Source organism: Linepithema humile, chromosome 5 (assembly GCF_040581485.1).
Source record: "Linepithema humile isolate Giens D197 chromosome 5, Lhum_UNIL_v1.0, whole genome shotgun sequence".
NCBI classification, from domain to species: Eukaryota; Metazoa; Arthropoda; class Insecta; order Hymenoptera; family Formicidae; genus Linepithema; species Linepithema humile.
The window spans coordinates 4,490,319-4,517,200 of NC_090132.1; the positions used below are offsets into that span (position 1 = coordinate 4,490,319).

General features: G+C 35.5%; 4 protein-coding genes across 29 annotated transcripts in view; 1 reads left to right on the top strand and 3 right to left on the bottom strand.

Annotated features, from left to right (window-relative positions):
• Positions 1–13: 13 nt before the first annotated feature.
• Positions 14–6,017, bottom strand: LOC105675593 (pyridoxal-dependent decarboxylase domain-containing protein 1). The gene is made up of 10 exons (XM_012372860.2): positions 5,290–6,017; positions 4,962–5,156; positions 3,920–4,333; positions 3,433–3,714; positions 3,261–3,332; positions 2,834–3,070; positions 2,427–2,771; positions 1,943–2,228; positions 1,622–1,879; positions 14–1,475 (listed from the first exon to the last, which is right to left on the bottom strand). Exons 1-10 carry the CDS (start codon positions 5,353–5,355, stop codon positions 1,219–1,221), a joined length of 2,412 nt encoding a protein of 803 aa, XP_012228283.1. The 5' UTR covers positions 5,356–6,017; the 3' UTR covers positions 14–1,218.
• A 151-nt stretch (positions 6,018–6,168) lies between these two features.
• Positions 6,169–7,382, bottom strand: mRpL12 (mitochondrial ribosomal protein L12). The gene is made up of 4 exons (XM_012372861.2): positions 7,120–7,382; positions 6,764–7,004; positions 6,443–6,574; positions 6,169–6,351 (listed from the first exon to the last, which is right to left on the bottom strand). Exons 1-4 carry the CDS (start codon positions 7,203–7,205, stop codon positions 6,235–6,237), a joined length of 576 nt encoding a protein of 191 aa, XP_012228284.1. The 5' UTR covers positions 7,206–7,382; the 3' UTR covers positions 6,169–6,234.
• Positions 7,383–8,805: 1,423 nt separating this feature from the next.
• Positions 8,806–20,613, top strand: LOC105675446 (uncharacterized). 18 transcript variants are annotated; one of them, XM_067355633.1, is made up of 16 exons: positions 8,806–9,274; positions 11,876–12,163; positions 12,235–12,388; positions 12,444–12,604; positions 14,614–14,721; positions 14,790–14,946; positions 15,021–15,495; positions 15,872–15,916; positions 16,547–16,624; positions 16,744–16,834; positions 16,922–16,980; positions 17,065–17,471; positions 17,755–18,411; positions 18,525–18,636; positions 19,243–19,939; positions 20,017–20,613. In XM_067355633.1, the coding sequence occupies exons 12-16, from the start codon at positions 17,375–17,377 to the stop codon at positions 20,473–20,475; spliced, it is 2,022 nt and encodes a 673-aa protein (XP_067211734.1). In that variant the 5' UTR covers positions 8,806–9,274; positions 11,876–12,163; positions 12,235–12,388; positions 12,444–12,604; positions 14,614–14,721; positions 14,790–14,946; positions 15,021–15,495; positions 15,872–15,916; positions 16,547–16,624; positions 16,744–16,834; positions 16,922–16,980; positions 17,065–17,374; the 3' UTR covers positions 20,476–20,613. The 18 variants fall into 18 exon arrangements, with proteins under 18 accessions (XP_067211734.1, XP_067211733.1, XP_067211732.1 ...); XM_067355623.1 differs by having other exon boundaries at positions 8,809–9,274; positions 15,872–16,172; positions 16,547–16,666; positions 16,758–16,834; XM_067355626.1 differs by having other exon boundaries at positions 8,809–9,274; positions 15,872–16,172.
• A 545-nt stretch (positions 20,614–21,158) lies between these two features.
• LOC105675445 (serine/threonine-protein phosphatase 4 regulatory subunit 1) overlaps positions 21,159–26,882 on the bottom strand; it is a 123,387-nt gene continuing 117,663 nt past the window's right edge. For 8 of the 9 annotated variants that reach the window (XM_067355608.1, XM_012372607.2, XM_067355610.1 and 5 more), the window contains 6 exons: positions 25,714–25,884; positions 25,341–25,624; positions 25,060–25,255; positions 23,255–24,424; positions 22,895–23,171; positions 21,159–22,817 (listed from right to left, as the gene is read on the bottom strand). In XM_067355608.1, coding sequence (XP_067211709.1) covers positions 22,639–22,817; positions 22,895–23,171; positions 23,255–24,424; positions 25,060–25,255; positions 25,341–25,624; positions 25,714–25,884 — 2,277 coding nt within the window. In that variant the 3' untranslated portion in view covers positions 21,159–22,638. The remainder of the gene's footprint in view (positions 22,818–22,894; positions 23,172–23,254; positions 24,425–25,059; positions 25,256–25,340; positions 25,625–25,713; positions 25,885–26,882) is intronic. The other variant, XM_067355607.1, reaches the window with a different exon arrangement.

The following is a 26,882-nucleotide window of genomic DNA, read 5'->3' on the forward strand; positions in this document are numbered from 1 at the left end:
TTTTTAATATATATTTCTATTTCATATTATTTATTCATTAGCAATATTTTATATTACAATAAGTTTGGTACATAAATATACATATTGCTCGTTTCCTTTCTTCAGCTTCTTTTTTTTTTCAACAATTTACGAATATTTCCTAATGTAGTATTTAATTTATTTATCAATCTTAATCACTGAACTATTTTATCTTGATTTTATGGATTACATAATACAGGAGCAATAATACAGATTATCTTCATTCATTTACATGCAAATATAAGTTTCTTTGGCGGTTCATTGCTTACACCTTTCGAATGCCATCGAATACCTTTCTATGGAATATTTTCGCTCGAATGTCTATTCTTCAAAAAGTTCTTTGTAAAAGAATTTAAAAAGTAAAATGGACACACATAATAGTTTATATGTATAGTATAATACATAAAATAATCACATAATGTAATGTTCTTTTTTTAACATTTTGCTTGATGTGTTGTATTTATGGATAAAAACATAAAATATCTATAGAGTGCAAAAGATAAATTAAAATATTAGCAAGTAAGTTAGAGAGAGAGAGAGGGAGAGGGAAAGAGAGAATTAGCGAGTAAAAAAGTTTTATCTAACGACGAAAAAATGCTGTTCTAAAATAAGCATATTTCGGAATAACATAGCTGAAGCGTATAATATTAAATACGAAACTTGTTTACTAATAAATAATTTCATTGCGACATGTTCTCATGAAGTATTATCAAATGTTTTAAATTAGTGCGCTAAGTATGAAAAGAAGAAAACTTGCTGAGAGAAATTGAGGTGATTCCGTTCTAACTATTGTGCCGTAAGAAGTATTCAATGTGAAATTGGTACGTATAAACTTGACATAAGAGCGACATTCGTATACGTATCAGTCCAATAAGTACATGGGCCACCCCATGATTGATTAAGTCAAGATCACTTGAAAATAGCAGCGAAATTTTGCGCAGTTTACAAAAGAGGCCGCGTTGACGCTAAGTTCAACGATTCGTAAATGTGAAAAATATTTTCTACGAGAAACAGGCATTAAGAATGTTAACGGAATAAGGTGAAATAAAATCATGGCGCAAGCTTTTATCCAATTCAGTCGACAAGTTACTTAAAGAGTGTACCTCCTGTAGGAAACCTTTCAGCGTTTAAAACATTGTTTTTATCCCAAGTACTTAATGACTCGGGAAGAATGCACCTTCGATTTATATACAATATTCACTACGACTTTGTCTGCCTGGATTCTTCCTTCACTTGAGGCTGGGAACTGGCACTGTTTATTACGGGCATGCTCTTACCGCTCTGTAGGCTAGAATGACTGGACGATCGGCTGTGGCTCTGACTCTGATTGCTAGCACCGACTGGCGTTTGGACCAGAGGCTGCGGCGGAGTTCTCGCGCCAGAGCCATTACTATTCGTGAAATTGGGTTGCAACTGCATGTGATACTTGTAGATATTTTCCGTACTCTCCACAACACCTGTTTTTAACAAATATGTGTTACTACAAGGTACTCCAAGTGTCACGATTATTTCGAATGTCTCGGTTGCTTTCAGAAATTTGAAGAAAATACGGATCATAAAAATTAATATTTATTGTATAATAATTGTATAGTTAAAATTATACCTGCTTGCAAGTTTAGACTACGACCGCGGACGCCCGTCTCTTTCGAAATGGGACTCCACCAATTAACGAAAGTCCCTACTACGGGAACGTGCCTGAGAATACCCTCTTGCCACAGCTTTTCCGCGTTTTCCCTTTCCAGATCCGTTTGCGCTGTCTCGATGCCTCTCTTAACCACTTCAGAGATAGTATCCATCATTTTGGAATTAGCTTCGACCTCCTGACCCACTCGCAAAACTAGGGATAATAGTTCGGCCAAGTCTGGAAACAATGTCAGCAGTGTTGTGAATACGTATTTGACGCTGAAAGCATGTTTTTACTTACCAGTGTCTTGTGTGACCATGCCGAATCGCACGCAAGCTAGACCGTCCGCGCCTTCGCCAAGGGAAAACGCGGCATCCGTGCTGCGCAGACTGTCGACCAATTGTATATTTAGTTTGTTCAACTCTTCCCTTGCCTGATCGGTCATAACGTGAATCCAAGTAGGTGGAGCGTAACGTACGCCTCCCAAACCCGCCCATTCCGGCAATTCCACTAAATGTAAAGAATCATTCTCTGAGACTAAACGTACGAAGGTGTCTTTGTGTTCCACTGTCGCAAGTAATATTTCCTATTCAATGAAATTGTGATAACGTTACTAACGAGTTTACGATCGTGTTAATGATAATTGTGACAATGTACTCTACATTCCTACCACATTTTCAGATGTGACGAGAAAATTTATTAATTATTCATATCAAAAAAAGCATCATCACATCTATTGGCATCGGTAGAAATGTAGATGGACATGAATCTGTGACATTCTTACTATTTGTTGTTCAAGACAGGTCACTAAATTGTCTATATCTTCGGTCGTGAACGGCTGCTCGAGATTCTCCAACGGACAGATACGAATCGCGACACCACACTGCTCTATATCACATAATTCGATTTGTATATTGTCAATGTCTCTCTGAAGAATCTGTCCCAACCAGGAGTTCAACTTGTCGTAATGAGGTAACACACGTTCCGTCGTTTGAATGTCCTTGTTGGCAGGTACGAATTGAAAGACTAACGCACTTGCTACCACCTCAAATAACTGTAAATTATTCACAGGGTTCATAAGATAGTCGTTTAAAGTATATGATTCCGTTTCACCACCTGGCGATTGACTCTGAAAGAAAGCGACACTGAATAAAATCTGGTATTTCGCATAGATCTTTGATACAAACTTACCAATATTCTAATGCAAGAGAACCCTTTAAGTTTATTGTACAGCTCTTCCACAGCCAAGAAGCACCTTTTCAATCTGTTGTGCACGCCGTCTCGGCCTAAAGCCTGCAAAACGGCCCACAAGGGTAAAGTCGGCAGTCGTCGCGATAGCGAGTCTGCCATCAGTCCTGATACTAGCGACAGAGTAGTATCTCTCGGAGTAGGTCTTCCTCCTTTGTTATCTGCTAATCTATACAATGTCTATTGGCAAATATTAAGAAAAATCGACATAAAAAATCCTGTAATAAATTATAGCAGTCATGAATGAGAGATATATAATCCCTTTCTAACATTCTTGTCTCATTTTAAATACTAATATTTATTAAAATTGAATATTATTTGTTTTAACTTATGTTACAGATAATTGAATTCAAAGCACTAAAAAGGATACAACCACTGGAAGCGAAGGTATTCCTAGCCATGTGCCAAGTGGCAACGTGATGCTGTCCGCTATTTTTGACGGCTATAAAATATACATAAAAAATTTAGAGAAATTCTTCAAATACATTTGACAATGACAAAGTATGTAAAATTTTCTTAACGACAAAATGTGCAACAATTACCAAATCTTTCGCCGAGTTGTTCAGCGCAAGAGCGGCTAGTGAATGTCCACTGAGATGCAGCCAGACATTATATTTGTCGCATATCGCTCGTAATCGTGTAATATTGTCACAGTGGCCCGTTAACACCGATCCAGCCTCGGCCAAGACCAGTAATGGCGTTACGTTGTTTAACTGCGTGTCTTCCGCTAATCGTCGTTCCAACGCCGAAACATCCATAGTATGCCTCGAGCCGAACATAGTATTATGTGAGATTGGTCTTATGCAGTGAAGCGGTAAGGAAAGCTGCAGAAGTGTAATAAACCTTTAATATGTTGTTCACAAACTCTTTCTATTTTGCAAAACAGTAATTCTTTACTATAAAAAAATAAAATATATCTACATCGATTGTCTTTTATCTGTGTCTTTGACGCGCATCCAAAGTTTTGTGAAATGTATGGAATATTTTTTTAGAAATTTGCCAAGAAAAAAGAATCAAGAAATATCTCACCTGTCTGCACAAGTGCTGAACAACGGCAAGGGGTGCGGCAACGGAGCTGTAAATCAAAGGGGGTTGAGAAGCGAGTGCAGTGAAGCCCTCCTCCATGTATCGGGGATATTTCCGGTGCAGGGCAAGTCGAGTCACTCTGACTAGTCCTTCCAGGTGATCCTCGTGGAAGGACGATGCACAGTCGACGAAGCGGAAGATGTGACTGAGCCATCTCGTCGTATCAGCTGCGAGACGACCGGCGAGCTTTTGCGCGTGTGACTTCGGTAGCGCTATTGCGTAAGCTGAAACGGTGTGCGTGACTAAGGCTAATTTTGCCGCCTCGGTCAGAGTCGGTAGAACCGCGATCTGGCTGACTGCTGCGTCCGTGGAGCCTGCTTCAGCTAGTTGCGACACGTCTTCGTGAACCACCAAATCCTGTACAACAAAAATTTCCAATAAATATTTTTTGTAACAACTGTTAATCACTATCAGCTGCATAGTTGCATTTTTTTAAATTAAAATAAATAGATAAATACGACGAATAATAATAATATAAAAAATGTGTTAAGACATAAAACAGTAAAAAAATGCGACGCACAAAGAAAATATTGTGCGTTTTGTTATGATAAAAGGCATCTTTTAAGTTTACACATTGTTTAAACTTATAATTCTCAATGCTTTTTATTTTTAGCTCTTCGAATTATTTATGAAAAACTTTTATACACAGGAATAAAATAACACAAATTTCTAGGAGATATGACGTCTAAAAATAGTAATCTATATTACAGTTTGCTGATAAAGTTATCAAAATTATTGATAAGCGAAGAGAAATGTAAATGTGTAACGCGTAAAATTATATCGCAGAGATAATTAAAAAACAAACTATATATTCAAATTCATATTTATTCCGCTGCACCTCGCGTTGCAGCGTGTCACACAAATGTAGAGCACAAACACAGCCACGTGATAAGCAATTATCAGAGCTATCGTGCTACCGGCGCGGCCAATTGCGCGCGCCCAATGGCTTCTGCTAGCGTAGGCGAACCATCGCGTTAGCGCTCACCTGTATCAACGCCAATATTTCGTCCGGTTTCTTCGGCTGCGACAGGAATCCCAAGGGATTATTCCACGTGGTGCCGCCGCCGTCGGTCGGCCGTTCCACCGCCTGCTCCAGCCGCGCGATTATCTGCGACGCCTGAAACTGCAATGCGCCCGCCTCGTTCGCCGCAGACGTCGGACCACCATCTCCGGCACTGACCTGTCAAAATCGAAGAGAAACGCACTCGGGTTAACCTATGGTCGCACCCTGTCGAGCGATCGCGGTCACTCGCGTTGCCGATCATCGCTACAGCGCGACGCGATCGCGCCGTTAATTGTCGCCGAATACGCACCTCCAGTAAGTTTTGCGCTATACTTTCCATCGCCGCGTTATCGTTTGTGTCAGCCTCCTCGGCCATCGTGGCAGTAGTCGTGGCTAGCAGTAGCGTCGCATCGTGCCGCCGACGCTGATTCAATTTCGGCGACGATCGATCGATCTCGTATTCGGAACATCACTTTTTCTAAATATTTCTGTACAATAAAAATCCGTTTAAAGCGTAATAAGTAACTTTATTTAAAACTTGTCCGGATTTTTGAGAAAAATTATAGATGCGAGAAAGAACAGGGTCAGATCAGCGCTTGGGACTGTACTTATTTTATCGATATGGCCGTCGCAGCGCCAATTCATAAGTACTTGGAGTATCTTGATTGAGCTATCAAACTTCATCAAAGAAATGTAGAAAATGAAAGCTTTACATAATTGTGTTAACATTTGAATTTAGTTTATTGACATAATATATTTATTACATAAATTGGATAAATTGCATGTTTAAAAATATTTATTATATATATTTTTTTAATAGCTTACTAATCTTAATTGTTTGTCTTTCAGTCAATATTTTCTTTATAAAGCAAACGATAATCGCGATACAGTATGTAAAAATTAACAAAGTTTAGTACTAAAAAAAAAATTTTCCAAAAATTTACAAAGTAATGTGATATATTAAATGACTAATAAAATTATTTTGCATTGAGCATATATGAACAAAATTAGCAGAAATATCTAAATAAAAGACGTGTTTCATTGAGATAATTCAATGCTTGTAAAATATACATAATACAAAAATATTTATAGTAATTTGATTGTTAAGATTTTACAATAATCAAATATGTGCTACAAAAAATGGAATACCATATAATTTCTTTTAATATAGGAATAGTGAAAAGCGGTGTTTTATGAATGAATATAAATTTTTACTATATAACATAATACATACATATATGTAATCACATAAGATTTATACAATTTCAACTGTAGCACCAACCTTTGTAAGAGCATCTTTCAATTTCTCTGCTTCATCTTTTGCTATGTCTGCCTTTACTACTACCGGAGCACTTTCGACAAACTTTTTGGCCTATTTTTATAAAATACAAGATGATTAATTTAATTAAAGTTAATTTTCCGCAACATTATACTTAATATCTAAAAATTTGATAATTTAGTACCTGGACAAGATTTGTATCAGGTAACAGACTCTTAATTTCTTTGATCAGAGCAACTTTCTGTTTGTTATCAAATTCTGTTAGCCTAACAGTGAATGCTGTTTGCACTCGTTTTTGTATCTGCTCTTCTTCTTCCTAAACAAGCAAAAAATTAATCATTTAAATCCTATCTTTAAAAATTTAATATATGTAATAGAAAAACTTAATTTTATTTTGTATTAATTATCTTCTATAATCTAATTAAGCAGAATAAAAATATGATATCCTTAAGATGTTTTTCAAAATGTTATTTGTACAGTACAAAATATATATATATCGAGTTACCACAGCTTGAGGAGCAGCAACAAATCCTCCTATAGGCATAACAGGTGCGTCTGGCAAATTTAGTCGTTTCTTTAACAGATCACTGAGCTCTGCTACTTCTATTAAATTCAAAGCAGTAATGTCGTTAGCTATTTTGTCAATTTTTGGATTCACTGGTTTGTCAACATCCGATATGGGAGGTGGTAGAGATGGTGCAACTTGTGTCGCTGTTGCTGCGATTGATTCCGCTCGCCGGGCAATGCTAAAAGCAACAAATACAGGATTGTTTGAAATAATCCTTTAAAATGGTAAAAATGAGTTATGTAATTATCCTTATTTGTGAGCGTATTAATGCATTTGAAATATTTCAGACTCACCATTTATGAAATTGGCGAAATTGATGAAGATTCTGTTGAAATACGAAACGACATGTATTAATCATTTTGAATGATTGTGAATACATTTGCTATAACGTAATAAAAATCCAGCTACTACACAACGTGAGTAACTTTTTATTGACTATCTTCAGAAAACACCAGATCACATTTAATTCCGTTTTTTGTCACTTGCAGTTATCGCACAGCATCTATATTATAACTAGATCGCTGACTCCCATTGATCTTGTATATACACGCACCAGCACTATAGACGTAGTAAGTATAAACTACGTTTACACGTCAATCTTAATCGGGTTTAGTAACATTCGTAGTTACTACATGAAACTGGCCAATCACAGCTATTCCCCTAAAAAATGGAATGGCTATGATTGGCCAGTTTCATAACTACGGATGTTACTAAACCCGATTAAGGGCCTATGCTCAGTTCCACCAACGTAGATTAACTTTAATCTCGGTTCAACTTATTCTTCATCTTTTTCTAGTTCTAAGAATTAGAAAAAGGTAAAGAGTAAGTTGAACCGGGATTAAAGTTAATCTACGTTGGTGGAACTGGGCACTATCTAGACAAACTTGCATAGTCGCATAAACATATGCATAAGGAAATTGATTGGTCCATTTCTTTATGCATTTGCTTATGGACCAATCAATTTTCGTAAGCATATGTTTATGCAACTATGCAAGTTTGTCTGGATAGGCTCTAAGGTTGACGTACAAACGTAGTCATAGGCCGGTATTCATAGTCCGTTCTTATATTTAAGATTGTCTTAAGTTTTGTTTTAAAATGCTACGAACTAATCAAAAAGCCATATTAGTATCTTAAGACGACGATGACGACTTATGACGACGACTTAAGACGATTTCAAATATAAGAAATGACTATGAATCCGGCCATAGGGCGGTATTCATAGTCCCTTCTTATATTCAAAATCGTCTTAAGCACGGACTTATATTCGCTCTCTTCGTCAAACATAGATTGTGTCTGACGAAGAGAGCGAATATAAGTTCGTGCTTAAGACGATCTTGAATATAAGAACGGACTATGAATACCGGCCATAGACTACGTTTACACGACTCCGATTTACGCCGAAGTTATAGGGCGGTATTCATAGTCCGTTCTTATATTCAAGATCGTCTTAAGCACGAACTTATATTCGCTCTCTTCGTCAGACACAATCTATGTGTGACGAAGAGAGCGAATATAAGTCCGTGCTTAAGACGATTTTAAATATAAGAACGGACTATGAATACCGCCCATAATATCGATGTTATAGGCCGGTATTCATAGTTCGTTCTTAGGACGGTATTCATAGTCATTTCTTATATTTAAGATCGTCTTAAGTCATCGTCATCGTCGTTTTAAGATACTAATATGGCTTTTTGATTGGTTCGTAGCATTTTAAAACAATATTTAAGACAATCTTAAATATAAGAACGGACTATGAATACCGGCCTTATATTCAAGATTATCTTAAGTAGAGACTTCTATTCGCTCTTTTCGTCAGACACAATCTGTGTGTGACGAAGAGAGCAAATATAAGTCCGCACTTAAGACGATCTTGAATATAAGAACGGACTATGAATACCGCCCATAACTACTGATGTTAGATGCCGTGTAAACGCTATTTTACGACGAAGTAACTACATCGATGTAATAACTTTGTCATAAAATAGCGTTTACACGGCATCTAACGTTAGTAGTTATAACATCGATGTTATAACTTCGGCGTAAATCGGGCCGTGTAAACGTAATCATAGATACGGTACCTAAAGACAAGCTGCCCCGAAATCTTCTCCCTCCGGCACGCTTTACTCTTCCAGTATCTTTCTATATTTCAGTGGTGTACGTCCTATAGTGTAGTAATAGCGTGTAGTGAAACGAACATATCATCCGATCAAACTGTAGGATTTTTCTAACGTGGTAACGCTCGATAAGGCATATAAATATGAGCTCTTTTAGTGTGAGTATTTTTCCAGAGGAGATACTGCTAGAAATGTTCAAGTTTTGTGATGTATATACTTTAATACAACTTTGTGAAGTATGCAAACAATTTAAACGTTTATCAATTGAGATCTTAATTAAAAAAGCTAGCAATTTACTTATTACGAATGAGGTGTCGCTAAATTTTCGTACACGGTAAGTTAAAGCTTAATCTTTATTTGTATTTCAATTAATTCTAGAATTTTTTTAATACGTTTGCTGACGAAACCGATTTACGTCACGTATATCATATAAATCCCACATGTCGAAACATTTTATTTATACAGAATCTCAGAATGATGGGACAATTGCAAGTATGGGTACTTTGATACGTTTCAAAAAATGAAGTGTTTACGGAATATGATTTTAATATGACTTATATAACACTGTTTACATGATGAATGTTACTTAACTTTAACAGTCAAAATCTATTGAAATGAAAATATTCAAACGAAATGAAAACATTTGCCATTGGATAAAAATTGGAGTGTAGAGTTATGTAATAACAATAACTCAATTTTCGTAAAAATGTGACTTAACACAGTTTACTTCTAAGGCGCTCATATACAGAGTGTTTGATAATGTTCGTTCAACCGCTCGTGTACAGGTAGAGCGCGGTAACTGAATAGAAAAGTCCTTTATCGTTTTGCAATTTTCGCAATAATAACGGAGATATTAATTAAAAGGGATCGACGATGTAGGGGTCGGGATGACGTGGGTCAGCGACGTATCATACAGCGACGAAAAATAACAGCGGAGATCCAGCCTCACGCGCCGTTTCCGCCCGCTCGCTGCTCGCGTGTTACTTCTCTCGCTATGCGCAGTTGTTTTTCATTGCCCTGCGACACACTACTAACCCACCTAGATCGTACAGCTCACGATCTAATCGCGCGCAACGCGCTATCATTAGTCGATCCTTTTTAATTAATATCTCCATTATTATTGCGAAAATTGCAAAACGGAAAAGGATTTTTTATTCAGTTTACCGCGCTCTATCTGTACACGAGCGGTTGGACGAACATTATCAAACATCCTGTATATTGTTGTGCCCGCGTTGAAATATCGTCGTCTGATATTGCGCTCGAACGGGTTACCGCGTGTCCCGTGAAACGATCAAGAAACATTGCCTGGTTACGGTATCAACAGATTGACAAGAAAAGAGTTACGCTTGCTCCTTGGCGTCGTGAGGACGTGTCACGAGCGCTCTCTTACTTTAATTAAAAATTGCTGTAGTTCTGTGTTTTTAATATTGTGTTCAATTAAAGCGGAGTTTCTTATAATCTATGTTCTCATTTCACGCGTGCGCGCTTTCGCGAGTGTTCTGCGAGTGTAACAATATATACAGGACGAGTCTGATAAAAAGCTCACTTTGAATAACTTGTTAATTATACGTTGTATGCAACAATTTTTTATACAACGCATAGTTTACAAGTTATTACAGAGTGAACTTTTTATCAGATTTATCCTGTATACATAGAAGAAATAAGGATAGGTAACCGTTATAATAAAAACTGTTTAGTGATGAGATTTGGTATACAAAAGACTACACTCTCACTCGCTCGCCCATTCTCGATTGACTTGCTTGTCGTTTCTGCGTTTTTCTTTTGTCGTCTCTACGCTTCTCTTATGGTTTAATCTCGCTCTTGCTCAGCCTCGCACGCATTCACGCTTCACCGTTCGCACGTATGTACACACGGGGACAGGAATGCCTTCTCACATGAAGTTACATGTGCTCGTCGGACATGTCAGGCATACCGGATATGCGTGCTTCACCTCTCAATATTCGTGCATTATAACTGTAGATATTCGAAAAACGACAACACCGTCTCAGAGCGGGAAAATGTAATTGACAGTTCATAGTTTGACGTATCCGTTTTTCGAATATCTACAGTTATAATGCACGAATATTGAGAGGTGAAGCACGCATGGTCCGGTATGCCTGACATGTCCGACGAGACGTGTGTAACTTCATGTGAGAAGGCATTCCTGGCTCCGTGTGTACATACATACTATCACGCTTTTGTTATGCTGAAAAGACACTACCCAGTAAACACAAACTAACATAAGTAACATAACATTAATGTTATAATTTTATTTTATTTTATTTTATTTTTTTTTTTAGTTTTTTTTTTTTTTTTTGTTTTTTTTTTGGAAAGGTTTAAAGTTCACCAATCAGCTTGTTAAAATTTCGCGCGCTCAGAGTATATCAAGAAAGCTTTTCCACAACACTTTGCTTGATAGAAATAATAATACTTGACATATTGTTCATTTTATTTATTTATGCACTGTTGGCTAGATTGACGAATTTCGGGATGATAATGGTAATTGTCGTATGGAAACGCGATGCGCGTCAAATTGTCAAAGCATTCGTATGAAATGTGCCATTGACAAATGACATTTTTCATGTGAAAGAATGAAAGAGAAAATTAATACAGTTGGTATGAAGTATGGTCTGCTGTATGAAAAAAAGACGAATATATTGTTTATGTTCCTTCAAATAAGCAAATAAAAATATATTTTCAAACATGTTAGTATTTTCTTCTCTTACCAACTTTATCTTTTTTATTGACATTTCATGCAGCAGACCATAAGTCACAGCTTTTTGTTGTGTGTTTAGTTGTGCATAACTTGATTTAATTTAATAGCCATGTTTTTTTAAAATACATTTCAATATTTATATATTTTTAGAAGATAAAATATTCGCAATTTTACATAAGATCACATTGAAGAACATATCTCTTATTTTCTTTTCCACAGATGTAAACCACTATTATCTTTGCCTAATAAGTTTATAACGTATTACAACTGGATAAATAGAAATTATAATTCAAGTTTGGTATGTGAATTGTCTAACAGTTATTACAAATCGCGTAGTAAATGCATGCGTATGACTGAAAGTATGATTTGGCATACTTATAATTCTCGTCTTCATGCTCATAACCGCGGAAGAAACGGCACTCTTACAAAATCCAAGAATGTTGGATTTAGCGACTCTGACATCCTTGATATTGTTTATTGCAATGATGAAATTATAAGTTGCCACCTGTGAGTATTTATTTATAAACTTTGTTTTACGTTTATTTATTTATTTTTATTTTACTCAAAAATTCTTGCAGAGATGGTAGTATTAGGCATTGGAAAATTGTATTACAGGATACAAATAAATCTCTTCGACAATTAAAAATTCATGATGATGTATATGATACCTCGGTCAAGAACATTGATGCAACAACACAATATATTATTTCAAGTTCTTTAGATTCAATAAAGGTAAAAAGAATTGCAATAATGCTATGCAGTAGGATGTAAAAAGCCCGTTTTTTAGATACAGAAAAATACACATGAAGAAGATGATTCTGCAAAAGAAAACCAAATACTTTATAGCACCGAACATAATGTGAGTGCAATTTCAATTGACCCTACAGAAACCAAATTTGCTGCTAGTACCAATTTACCAGCCATTTTGATTTATGATATTGATAAAAGGTAAGTTATATTTTAGCGAATTAATCGTTTTCTAGAAATGTTCGATTATACAGACACTTATTATATAATTCAATTTAGTAATATTTGTAATTATAACTTAAAAAGTTATGCCTAGTCAGGAGGTAAAAAAAAAAGAATTTTTGTAAATTTTTTTTTAAAAAGTATAGTTGTGTAAGGGCCACTGCACAAACTTCTCCGTAACGCGTTACGTTGCGTTAAGTACTGGTAAACTTATAGCGTTTTCGATTATATGGATTTTGATCTACTCAAGGTTGATTAATGACGACATTGCATCATCTCCACCAATAATAGACATGAATTTATAGTGAAATAGTGATTGATCAACTTGGGTCGATGAAAAACGCTATAAGTTTACGGCCAGTGCTTAACGCAACGTAACGCGTTACACAGAAGCTTGTGCAGTGACCCTTACACAACTCTCCAGTATTTGACACTGTGTCTATTTGTGTAAAACTACCATAATTACTTATAATATTTATACATGGACGTAAGAATATATGGACGGAACGATAGCGTGAAAAGTTGAAGCCAGAGAGGCAAGGGGAAAACTAGCCAATCAAGATAGCGGCTACGGATAACTGACGAGCGTGGAATTTATATATAAATATATATATATATATATATATATATATATATATAAATCTTCGTTTACCCAGAAAATCTGAGCGCGTCACGCGTCGCGTCATCCATCGCGTCACGAATTAACCAATCAAAACATCCCATTTTATTGCATTATTTGCCGCACGACTCCTTGCGCGACGCATCGGTTAGGTTGCTCGACATTCTAAAGACAAAAGATTCTTCCTTTGTATGAGATCCCAGATTGCGCGCATTTGTTATGAGGCAAATTACAGAAAATGTAACATTATTCATAAGTTTCAAATTATTGTCTAATACTATTATTAGATAATTATTATTCTCTACTATTATCTCTCGTCTCCTTGCGGCGACGCGTTCATTGTCAGTGTGAATAAGAACGACGCTATTCTTCAGTTACCTCGCGTCGCGTGACTCGTTCTGTAACATGCTGGAGAGAGCCTTCCCATAAAAGTCAATGTGTAGTTTTCCGGCCAAGGAGAGCAGTAGTAACCAGGAGGATATCTATACTCCTTTCATATTTATACCGCGAGGATGAGACAGATACCTCCCGGCAATATTAAATTCTCTCTTTCCACAATGATTTATCCCCACTGTTTTAAGGTTTACTCATGTACGTAAGGGCTGTGTTCCGAAATACACTACCAATACTGAAAAGCTGCAGTTTACGTTACGTATATTATAGATTTTCAGTACTGGCAGTGAATTTCGGAACGCAGCCAAGAATATATGGACGGAGCGATAGCAAGCGGGGTTGAAGCCAGAGGGACAAGGGGAAAACTAGCCGACCAAGATGGCGGCTATGCGTAATCCGGGCAACTAAACGAGCGCGGAATTTATAATATATAAATATTATTATATATATAATATTATATATATATATATATATATATATATATAATATATAAATATTATTTATTACGCAAGCGCCAAGCCAAGGTTAGGTTAGGTTAATAACACTGTTTTTTTTAGCCGACCAACTTGACCGCTGCATGATTTTTTCTTGCCGCTCAGGCTTTAACCCCCTCGCCTATAAGACCACTTATCACTCCATCCAGGTATTCATACATCTATGGGTTCACTCCAATATGTTATAGAGCCAGTGAACGCTATATATATATTGGAATGAGCACCGCCGTTGAGGTCAGTGTCCTTCGTAACAATCAAAAGCTCTATTAAATGTACATGATGTCAGAAAATTGCATTCTATTCAGTAAACTTTTATTGTTAATAACTTTTTAAGAAGCAACGAGTGACGGCTAAAATCTTTTGATTGATACTCAGGACACTGACTTCGACAACATATGTCAAGATTATTAAAGAAGCCTCCCCTAAACGGGAGTTTTATCATTTGGAATAATATACAACAAACTAATGTAATGAAATTTAAGTTCTCCAGTGATAAATAAAGACTTTGATGTTTGTCTCCGACTACTATGGGAAGATCCTTACACTATTCTCATGTGTTGTAATCGTAATATTAAAAAAATGGATATAAGGTAATAAATCTTATTGTTAACATTAATTGGATCATTCAATTTAGTTATATTTACTATTGTGATTTCAGAACATCCGAATTTGTACGTACATGGGAGGTTCCTACTTATCTAAATCACATTTTGGAATTAACATGTTTTTCATCAGATAATTTGCATACTATTATGACGGGGACGAATTATAATAAGGTCATTCTATGGGATCAAAGACGAAGTAGTTTGATTCAAGTTTGTATTACTGTCAAATTTTATGTATCTTATACTTTATGTAATCTATTATTAACTGTCTTAAAAATTTTTAGAAGTATAATGTAAGTCAAAATATGAACCATCATATATATTCTGTACAATTTGATAGCTCTCATATGTATACTACTACAGAGTACGGTTTATTTGAATTTGACTTCCAAGGAAACAAAAGCTACTTTAACCACACAGAAATGAAAACATTTTTTACTGATTTTTTTTAAATAAAAGAATCACTTATTTTACAAAAATGACATTATTAACAAGCATTACAGTATAGTATGAGGTCGACGCTTAAAATTTAGACATAGGATTTTATAATTATCAACTATTATTGAAAGATATAAAGAAATAACATATATATATAATACACATATTAGAGAAATACATAAATTTTTAAATCATTGGACTAAAGATCTTAAACAAAAGAGAATGACGTGGATCACCAAAAAACAACGTTTATAACCAGCTTCGATAAAAAAACATGAATTGCGGAATTTACGGAAATTCGGTTTAGATGGCTGTTCCAACGTATGGAAATACCATAGATTGACAATTGTGTAGTACAATCATGGATCTAGGAATATATGGACGATAGCTAGCGGGGTTGAAGCCAGAGGGGCAGGGAGAAAACTAACCGATCAAGATGGCGGCCACGGGTAACTCGTGTAACTAAACGAGCACGGAAATTATAATATATGAATATTATTCATTACGCAAGCGCCAAGCCAAGATTAGATTAACAACACCACCATTTTTCTAGCCGACCAACATGCCGCTGCTTGATTTCCTCCTGCCGCTCAGGCTTAACCCCCCTCGCCAATAAAACCACTTATTGCTCTATCCATATATTTCTAGGTCCATGGGTACAATTTTTAACTTTAATAAAATTCATTTTGAATTTTAGATATCAATCGGCTCAACATAGATGGTTTTCCACCAAAGAACACAGGTGACACAAATCACACAGTGTATGTCATAATACTCTTCTACAACGACACAACTCGACACAAAGAGTGCATTCGTTTACGCAGTAGTTAGCGCATCTATTGCGTCTCTTATCTGCTAGTCACGTGACCTAATTTACCGAATGGACATCTACGTGAATAACTGCTCGGATCATATCTTCCAATAGGAAATCTAGGCAAAACTTCAATATAAGTAAAGAGAAGATTTTAAAACAAACGTAATATTCAAACAATTAAAATGTAATAAAATTTTTAGATTAGGTAAAATTTTTAGATTGAATCATATTTTTATGGAGATATTGATCTATTAATTTATTATTTATTATTATGATTATATTTAAAGGTTAGGTGTTAATTTTTTGTGAATTATATCTTTAAGCACATTTTATTTAAAAAAATTCAATCTTCAAGAATAATGGAAAGAGTATTGGATAATGTTATTCATTATGCTGTAAAAGTAATCAAAAGCAATAGTAGCTCAGATTCTGACCTGTGGTCAGATAGTTCTGATGAAGAATTACTATTGCTGGATGATACGATATTATTTATTTCATTTTTTAGTTTATTTAACATTTTAAAAGATTATAAAAATAATAATGTATATGTTAAAAAAGTTGTAGGGTGCATTCGTTTATGCAGTACCACGCAGTATTGCGAGCAGAATATCTAGAACAGAACGCAACACCTCCAAGGTACCCGTCAAAAACAGTACGTGAAATCCACGTTATTGCCATGTGAGCACTAAAAATGTGAAACTTTAATTTGTTATATCTCTTAAACCCTTTGACTATGAAAATGTGGACTACTAAAGCCAACTTGACTTAGTATCCAAGATCTGTGGCGACACCGTGTGGCAACGGGACCGGGAATAACTAATCCATACAATAGTGTACGTGTCAAAGGTGCGTGGTGTTTAGTGCATGATGTCGGCTTGAATCTTTGACAATAATTTAAATATATAAAAATGGTGTTATATTGTTTTGTGGAAGGCTGCGAATCAAGGAAATATAAGAAGGGGAAATAAATGACTCCAGTCTGCAGTTTAAAGGTACATTTTCATGCAGCGAAGTTTCGCTGGCGAAGTTTCCTTGTTACTTAATAACAATCGAACGTGATTGGCTCTTACTTTTAGAGCGTCATTCAGCGGAAAATCTAGTTACTTTGCCCAACTGTTGAGTCCGCTGAATGCGGCCAATTATCGTCCGCTGTTATCGGCTCGGTGGAAGCGAGACAAAAGACTCTTATATCTTTTCTCTTCTACAAACCGGCGACTGAATTTCGGAACACAGCCTCGGACGCGTGAATAAAAGAAGTGGATACGGTACATGCTTGACGTTTATTTATTATAACAGTGTATACCTCATGTCATTTTAAACAAACTTAAAAACAAGTTGCTGATATCAATTTTAACCTGTTCACTAAAGTCATCAACGTGTCGTGTTATGCTGAGATTGTCAATCTGCTTTGCTAGTTGGATTTGGATTTTGATGGATTTACTACTTTTTGACCTGACCGTATCAAAAAATGAAATATATCCAAGTATCTCTGTCGTTTGCAATCATCATAATTATTATTAAATTTATTCGCTATTAATATAATTACTTAATTTATTAATTAATTTATTTAAATATTAAAATATATTTGATTAATCTATTCTTTTTGAAATTTAAACAGACTTGTGAAAACAATAAATACAATATTGAGCTGCAGAAATAAATAATAAATCTTAAAATATATAATAATTGTAATCATTCTTAAGATAAACGCAAAAAAGATATCAACATTTTATATATATATATTCACCGCTTATATTTTTTTTCAGAACAAAATATTTCCTTTTTGGATTTTCAAGAAGAAAAGTTGGCACATGATTCCTCCAAAAATTTTTGGAAAAGAAAATTGCTTTGTAAAAATGATTTGATTAAAACTACTAAATTAAGACTCTCAAACAAGATCATCTATTCTAATAGCAATCAAATTGTTAAAAACACAAATGCTAAAGAAAAATATAAAAATGCTATGGATAGTATAAATAAAAAAACTTTAGTGGATTATAATGGTCCAGCAATAATAGAGGATCTTCAGAATAGGAATGATCAGGATTTCACAAACCATATTCGCGTTAAGAGAAACGTACTGATGAATGATTCGATCATTAATCACCAATGGAATTATTCTATGAATTTAATAAATTCTTTTCCACTTGTTTCTACAAATTTCTGGAACAAGTCTGATGCTATAAATTTATTTAACAAAGGATCAAACTTGAACACGGATGGCAGGATTCAATATTCTGATGTCTTTTATAGAACTACAATAAGTATGCCATATTTGCGACATAAAAGAAGAGTTTTGTCTAGAAGTAAACGACATAAGAAACATGCGAAAGAAAATACTAAACACACTAAAATCGGCAACAAGAAGCATAGTACTTCAAAATTTTCCCAAAAATCTATTATGAAAAAGGCAAATAGTACAAGTATGTTTAATAATAATAATAATAGCATTTTAATAATAGCATATTAAATATAATTGTGGATTTGTGTTTTTAATTCAGAATATACAATTTTTTTCAATTTATTTCACTTATAGAAAAAAGAATTAAAAAGGCAGGAATTGAAATACCCGTCAAAACGATCGACGAATCACAGATGGGATCTAAAATAGAAAAAAGAGAATCCGGACATAGCAGTTTAAGAACTGAGTAAATATGCATTTTAGGTTACACAGCACCGATTTTGTTGCGCTTTAGATATGTTGTAGGGGAAGTTATTCTGAATAATTCCCCGCAAAAATTAAGTAACGGACGACATTGGTTTAGGAGATATAATAAATAAAAGTTTCACAATTTTAATGCTCTACTTTAGGTGTTATAAGTTGATATTACGAGCAGTGAAGTTTGTGTACGTTGTACTAATCTGTTGAAGAATGTAAACAAGCTACATGGTCATATTTTGTCAACAGTCGGCTTTACCTATTTCTCGCATTTTATTATTTTTCTTTACTTCTCATTCTGGTGAAAATATGCACGGAATACGTGGGCGCGGGAGGAGCTCCGCCCCTCCCCGCCCACGCGTGAAAGTTATAAACAGATTTTTGAAAATAATAAATTAAATAATCGATTATTACGGTGTACACGATCTATATTGTGAAACTTTAAATTTGTTATATCTCTTAAACCAATGCCGTCCGCCACTTAATTTTTGCGGGGAATTATTCGGAACAATCTCCCCTACAACATATCTAACAACAAAATACAACAAAATCTGCGCTGTGTAACCTAAAATGCATATTTATCAATTAATAAAAGTTCTAGTGAACAGCAAAATGCCGTCATACTACCTTTCGTACATACTGGAAAAGCGGAGTTGCGTGTTCGTATCGAAAAAATTCCCACAAATGTATCTTCATTTACTGTTAACTGGACGGATTGTTCCGTTGGAACTCATCCTTATTCAACTATATCACCAAAATATGGGGCAAAAATTGACAAAATTTCCAATTTCAATATTACAAATCTTGAAATCACTCCGAACTTCGATTCCACTGAGAAAACAGATGAAAAAGAGATTCTTCTACCGAGAAGAGATGATAACTTGATGATAGAATTTACGTTGAAGAAGTCAGATTATGGAAGCAATACCTCCAATCAAGAAACAAATAATTCTGGAAATAGATTATATAATTCAGAATCTTATTCGACTAAATTTAATTCGCTGGGAATAAAAGATGATTCAAAAAATGGAAAATATAATCACGTGAACAAAATATCTGTGGAATTGTCGAATGGGAATATGAAATCGCGCGCAAAGAGAAACCAAGAAATTACTTCTGAGTGTTATTTACGAAATAATATAAACACGAGATCGAAGCAGTTCAGGAACGCTGAACAAAGAACGTCGATCGGAAATATGAAGCATAAGACAAAGCATAGAAGAATTCGCGGTAATCGCGCTGTGAGGTCGATCGGAGAAATTAAGGAACTTGCTGAAAAATTAATCGTCAAAGTAAGAGATCGTTGAGATAAAATCAATTTTTCATTAATTGTATCAGAATTTGCAAAACATTTCTGGTCACATTTCAGGTAAGCGAATTGGAAATCTATGTCAACGACCGTAACGAAACTCTTTACGTAACGGATTCTTGCACTAGTAAAAACGCGGATCGCACAGCCGTCGAAAGAACACCACGGATTGTTTTGGAGAAACAAGGTGTTTCGAGTTCCAAGACCGTCGGCAATATTGACAACCGTCAACACTTTGCAAAAAACAGTGGACAGGTGGCTTTGGCAGGGAAAAAAACATTCCAAATGCCTTCCGGCAGCTCGAGATTTGTGCGAGGAGAGAACCATACGAGAAGAAAACCGCGCCGTAAGTGGAGCAGATGGATGGACTGGAGCAGCTGTAGTGTAACCTGCGGCAAGGGCCGGCAAATCAGATGGAGGCATTGTCTGCGAGATTGCAACGATGCGGAAACCGAGATGGAGGAGAAAGCATGTCAATTGCCAGCTTGTCCCCCGGGAAAGTTCCTTGGAATATTCTGAAAAATCTTCCGCTGAATAAACAAATGACGATCGATGCAAGTATTATGTGCGGTGACAGCGACACGTTATTAGTCACAATTAAAAAATAATATGATAATGACGAGTTAAAATAAATAAATCTTTCGATCATTGCATAAACTCTTCTCTCTTGTTAGTGTAATTATTCTCAGCTATATTTTTCAATAATTTGAGATACCAACAAATGTTGCTTAATAAAAAGTATTGGGATTCAATTAAAGATTTAACGAGATTCGAATTAATCTGTAAATGTCATGTCATCGTATCAACGCAACTTGTAATTACAAATTGAATTAAAAAAGATACCAGAGCATTTGATATAATGCTATCACTCGCTTTAGCAATAGAATTTTTCAAAAATTTTATTGACTTAAGATAAATAAAAGCATGATATAGTATATCCGAAAAACATTGATATACTTCAATAATAAAACAGAATTTACTTTTCGATAAAGAAAGTTCGCGGAGTATCAAATTTTTTAACATTATTTTATTTATTTTTTTTTTTTTTATGGATAACAGTTTTTGTACAAATCTATTTTTACTTCTTGACGCAGAACTTTTAAAATTCATATAATGAGAAGACTAGAGATCAATGATTATTTATTTGGGAAGATAATTTGAGCAAGATACGATAAAATCATTGAAAGTTTATAATACAAATATTATCGCCGTATGAAACTTCTTTATTATATAGTATGCGAATGAAATTTTTACAGTCTCGAAAAACTTTCCTCGTTCATTATTCCATGTATAACACGGTTGTCGCAAAACTCTAACAAGTCATTTGATGTACATTTTTCATTCTCCCATTATCAAACACATAATATATTATACAGAGCATTTTAAACAATACTTCCTTCTTCGTCAATATTCACAAATAACGGGAGCGCTTGCCGCTCAATTAGTCTGTCGCAGCTCAATCATCGTATTCCCATCATTTTTAAAATGAACGGACATATCCGCCCCTGGCAACAATCATGTCACAAAATGTTAACGAACGCTGCATAACAAATGCTTTCTGTGCAAGTAGCTTTGAGTCTATACAATTCAATTTTTTTTTTTTTTTAGCGACGTCGCGCTTTCATTAGTAATTTACGCGTTTTTGTGTATTATAAAATCTGGATATTGTACAATATTTATAAAGTGTCCTACAATACATCTTCACGTTTGTTTATTATCGTATCGATTGTTAAAAAAAAAAAAGATCGTGATAAAATTCAGTCACGGACCAACATTTTTATCTCAATTTATTAGGCATAAAGTAAAAATTGAAATATATTGTGAGCAAATACAAATTTGCATTTCATTAGCGAATAAGATAGATAACAGTACTTTTCGTAGAGAGCGCAAACGATTTGCAAATATTTCTATACATGGCACGTGCCTAAATGCTGCTAAATTTGGATAAAATGTGCCTCATAGATTTACATTTTGATGCTATGCCGCGTCTCTCTCGATTAAGTGCATAATAAAAATGCTACAAAATTATGATGCGCAATGTGTAGTACCGAACGATTACATAATCGAACATTTGTGAAATAAATCAAGCAAATGAGAAATCGAGTCGAGTAAACACTGTCCTTCAGTTATAATGCAATAATCATTTTACTCAAAAGAGCGTTACATCTACAAATTGATCACAATGGTAAACGTACATTTTTCGTACTGTTATACATACACACACGTATTCCTACACTCATACGTTGTTACATATTCGCAAGGTATGCGATCATGATACAACTCAGTCCTAGATTAAAGGACGCAAATGCGAATCACTCATCTTTGTAAATGACTATTACTTGTCTATTTAAATCGTGAACATTATACTTGAGCTCGCTCTTAACATTATCGGTTTGCCTGTAATTGCAACTATCCGATAGATCTGGTACGTATCGGTTTGTGATCGAAGCTTGATGTTCGCATACTAGTTGCACAAGTTTAGTTTATCATTTACAAAAACTAGTCACAGTGTGGAAGAACCAAGACGTATCTTGTGATATTTCTATATATATAAAGTGACTGCATTTTTATATAAGAGGAAAACAAATTTTATATACACGCCATACGTAACAAAAACTTCGTTTTCCTTTCGATAAAACCGCAGTGACTCCGCCGTGATCATGAGATCAGAATAGACCGCTATTAAAATAGTATATTTCTTGCTTGTTCGACTTGGTTATTCTCGTCGGAGGAACAATAAGCCAGTATGACTATTTCTTCCTCACCTCCGGCCAATACTCGCACATCTCGGTCGGCGTCGACCCGCATTTTGGTGAGTATTCTTTCCACTTCTTCCATCGCTTCCACGCCCAAGTTGTCCACTAAAAATATTTAAGAAATATAGAATCACAACGTGTCGAATCAGCGTGATGTATCGTAACAGCAATATGATACTCACAGCCCATCGCACTAACATCCGTCGCTAAAGTTCTCGCTACGGCCAGTCTTATGTTTGGTACTCTGTCGCACGACAAACTTATCAAACATGGTAACATCTCCTTAGTAAATTTACTACCCGTGATCGCGTCATTGCGTATCAAGTGCGCGCACAAGAGTGCGTAAGTTTGTCGGTGTATCCATCTCTTAGCGCTTAAAACTAGAGTCTCTCGAAGTTCGTAAATGAGAGACGTAACGAGAATGTCTTCGGTGGACAAGTAGATCATGATTCGCGTGATCTGCAAAAAAAAAATCGGATAGTTAATTTACAGGCAGCATGATCAGGAAGTGTACGATATGTGCAAAATCCAAAATTTATTACCAGTTCAAGCGCGACGTTTCTAACGGCGGCAACCTTGTCTACGAGCAATTGAAGAGACAGCGGCGCGATGCTTTGCGCTACATCGTTTGGGCTGTACAGGGTTACAATGTCAAGCAACTGCTTAGCCAGTTCCTCCCTGAACCTCCAATTCCACTCGTTGTCCGTAGCGAGGAAATCACTTAACCTCGGCAAATATTGGCAGCGATCGGCGGGCTTGAGTATTTGTAGAAAGGTCGCGAGGTGTTTGAGCACACCTATTCGGACCTCGTCCAGATCCTTGATGAAGCCGTCGTAGATCGGCACGAGGTCGGTGGCAGTGAGTTCTTCGCCCAGAATCATGGCGATCTCATGGATGCTGGATGCCAGTGTACGCCTGACTTTCCAGTGCTTCGCGCTGGACAACGACTGATAAGCTTCCTTCAAGTAATGCCAGTTCTCCTTGCCCAGCGTAAGCGCGACCGCGGGAAAACTGAAGGCACAATGATGCGGAATTTCCGCGCCCATGTCCACGCATTGCTCTGGATCGGCCATCGACACGTAATAATTGATTAGCTCCTGAGGCACGATTTCCTGCCCATTGTTCTTCATATCGAAGTCCTTGCTCAAGTTACGAGGCTTATTACTTTTGTTCGCGGAGAAATTATACATTTCGATCATTTTCGTCCATCTTTTTTGTCGATTCAAGATATCAGAATCCCAATTCAATAAGGAATACTCCTTGCGTCCTCTATTATTCAGCGCGCCTGTTATGCGATGTGATGAGGGATGGTCGTCATCATCATCGTCGTCGTCGTCATCATCTTCGTCATCATCTTCTTCATCGTCATCTTCATCGTTGTCTTCCTCCTCTTTTTGATTATCGATCATTATTCGGCTTGAATTGAGTTGATCGAAATGTTCATCCGTATTTGAGTCTTCCTCATCACTTAAATTCGCAATGGGAATGGAGATTCCGGAAGAGCTGGACGAGCTATTCACTTCGATCGCGGAATCCTGTTCCGTTGCTTTCTGTGCGTTATTACGATTCATCGCCGACTGCCTCGCAGCATGAGTGAGTTCGTCATCCAACGGTACATCCGGAGGGATGTAATAATATAAAAACGGATTGTATTTTTCCGTATCGTCCGCGTCTTTGAAATGACCATGTCTCTTTTTCGCTTTTTGCATAATCTGAAAATTAAATATAGAATATGGTTAATGTATGTATACACACTGAGAAACACATAAAATCATAGCTTATTTCATATGAGCACTTCAAAGGTATATTATGTTAAGTCACATTTTTTCGAAAATTTTGTGTGTGCGCGTGTGTGTTGTCATTATCAAAACTGTATACTCCAATTTTTACCTAATGGCAAATGTTTTCAATGAAAATAGAGATGTTGACTGTACAAAATTAAGTCATAATGCGATAACACATTCACCAGATAAATAGTAAGTCACATTAAAATTATATTCACACAACTTCTGAAACATCAAAGTTTGATATATCTACGAACAAAATATAAAAAAATCTACAAAACATTACAAGTATTTTACTGAAAGCATATTAAAAACGAAAAATCTCTTTAGATTCATGAATTATGTTCATGTGACTTAACATAGTATACCTCTGAGGTGCTCATATAGATAATAAAATGATTTTAAAAAATATCGATTATTTATCAAGAATAAATTATAAATTATTTTTTATGGTGCTTCAAAATAAAAAAAAAACTAAATTAAAAATAGATTAATTTCTGTTGTGCTGTTTAGAAGAATAATTTCAATAAACATTGAAAGATAATTTCAATGTTTAAACATACCTTACTTACGTAATTCTTACTTAATTCTTCACACAAATCTTCCATTTGAGGAGTGATGCATTTTGGAGCATTAGCGCATGCACGTACTTGTCTCACAGGCAGATAAAAAGAGCTTTTCGTATTTTCGTCCATATCAGATATCTGATTTTTGAATGCGCCTTTCATAGGGAAGATTCCGTCGTACGAGTAACGTATGCTATAAAAACACATATTTCATTTAGATTAATATATACAATGCAAACTGCAACATAACTAAAAAATAAGAAAGTGCTTTGTCATACCTGAGATGATTATCCTGTTTGCTATTGTACACTAACTCGCCGTTTTTATTATAGGTGACTTCGGTGAACTGCTTGGCGAAGGTCGATATAAACGGTCCGAGTATTTGAAAAGCTGATATTCGTACCCACTTTGAATCATCGTTCAAATGCTTAGCCAATATGTCTGCTAGTAACAATCGACGGAACTCAGGTGTCGAACAGCAAGAAACTGGCATCATCACCTCGACACATGCTTTTCGTACACCCCACACTCCATCGCCGCACAAATCGACAAACGTAGGAATCTAAGAACAATTTAAATAATGTGTAAATTTAGCATTAAATTGATAGTATTATTTATAATTTTTGAGCTATTTTTATAATTAGAACTTACCAATTCGTTAAACAGTTTTCCTTTCCCTACAGCGGTGCACATTTCCCCAAAATGTGTAGCGCAAGTTCTTCTCACCATCATGTCATTGTCCTCGCATAGGTCTAAGTATCGTCTCAAAAAGACCTTTTCTGTAATTTCGCTACCAATCAGCGGTGCCAGTCTACACATGAGCTGCGAATCGATATAAAATATGGAAATAAATTGTTATAAGCGTTGAAAAATTTAATATGAAAAATATATTCGCGCGTGCTATCTAATACATTCACTTGTCACTTAGAATATCTATAATTATGTAATATAAAAAATATAGGCTCTAATTAAAATTAAGCAATCGTATATACATTAGATAATATTTTTATATTTATAAGAATAACATTTATAAGTTTTAATATCAGATGAAATACATCATTCCGTTCCGCTCATCAAAGCTGGCTGTGATATGAATTAATAGCACCACATCACAACCACTCTGATGGGAGGAACAGTCGATTTTATGCAATCAGCCTTGCGTTCTGCAAGAAATATATTAATTAATGGATATTAGCGCTTATTGTCATAACGAAATATTTACATTTGACGAAATATCACATAATACAGAATAATATATCTTCATTGCATGAAGATAAATAAAATATTCGAATTACGACTATTGCGCAATAGAACTATATCACCGCTCAAAAGCCAAACTGATTAATTTCACTTTTTGCAATTTTCCCAATTTTAGTACCAACGCACATGATTGGTGCTTAACTTTTCAGACATAAAATAAATTGATGGAGTTAGTCGGTTTGGCTTTTGAACGGTTCAAAATAATAATTTTCCTTATTTATAGTATTTCTAATCGATTCCGACTTGTTAAATATCAAAATACAGAAAAAAATTGCTAAATTTCTTGCGTCCAAAACTTGCTGAATTGTGAATGCCGCAACGCTCATCAAAGCTGGCTGTGATATGGACATTACATCAGCATATTACAACCACTTTGTGAGCAACGCGAGCACACGCTTTCTTGTAGCCGAAGACGCAGCCTCCAGGATGCCTCCGCATGACGATCCTATCTATTATATCCTTCTCCATTTCCGCGCTAAGAGGAGAAGGCGATGCGTAAAACGGCAATCCAAATCGTCAAAAATGGCTGTGATATGAAATTTAGAAAAGCAACACGCCAC

Bases quoted from the DNA above. Each gene is read 5' to 3' on its own strand.
- mRpL12 (XM_012372861.2), bottom strand. From the start codon at position 7,205: ATGTATTCACAATCATTCAAAATGATTAATACATGTCGTTTCGTATTT. The intron at 6,575-6,763 runs GTAACTCGATAT...TTGCTTGTTTAG, and splicing joins TTGCTGCTCCTCAAGCTGTG to GAAGAAGAAGAGCAGATACA. The intron at 6,352-6,442 runs GTACTAAATTAT...TTATAAAAATAG, and splicing joins CTGATACAAATCTTGTCCAG to GCCAAAAAGTTTGTCGAAAG.
- LOC105675446 (XM_067355633.1), top strand. From the start codon at position 17,375: ATGCTGAGATTGTCAATCTGCTTTGCTAGTTGGATTTGGATTTTGATG. The intron at 17,472-17,754 runs GTATCTCTGTCG...ATTTTTTTTCAG, and splicing joins AAAAAATGAAATATATCCAA to AACAAAATATTTCCTTTTTG. The intron at 18,412-18,524 runs GTATGTTTAATA...TTTCACTTATAG, and splicing joins GAAAAAGGCAAATAGTACAA to AAAAAAGAATTAAAAAGGCA.
- LOC105675593 (XM_012372860.2), bottom strand. From the start codon at position 5,355: ATGGCCGAGGAGGCTGACACAAACGATAACGCGGCGATGGAAAGTATA. The intron at 4,334-4,961 runs GTGAGCGCTAAC...TTTGTTGTACAG, and splicing joins AAATATTGGCGTTGATACAG to GATTTGGTGGTTCACGAAGA. The intron at 3,715-3,919 runs GTGAGATATTTC...ACACTTCTGCAG, and splicing joins TTCAGCACTTGTGCAGACAG to CTTTCCTTACCGCTTCACTG.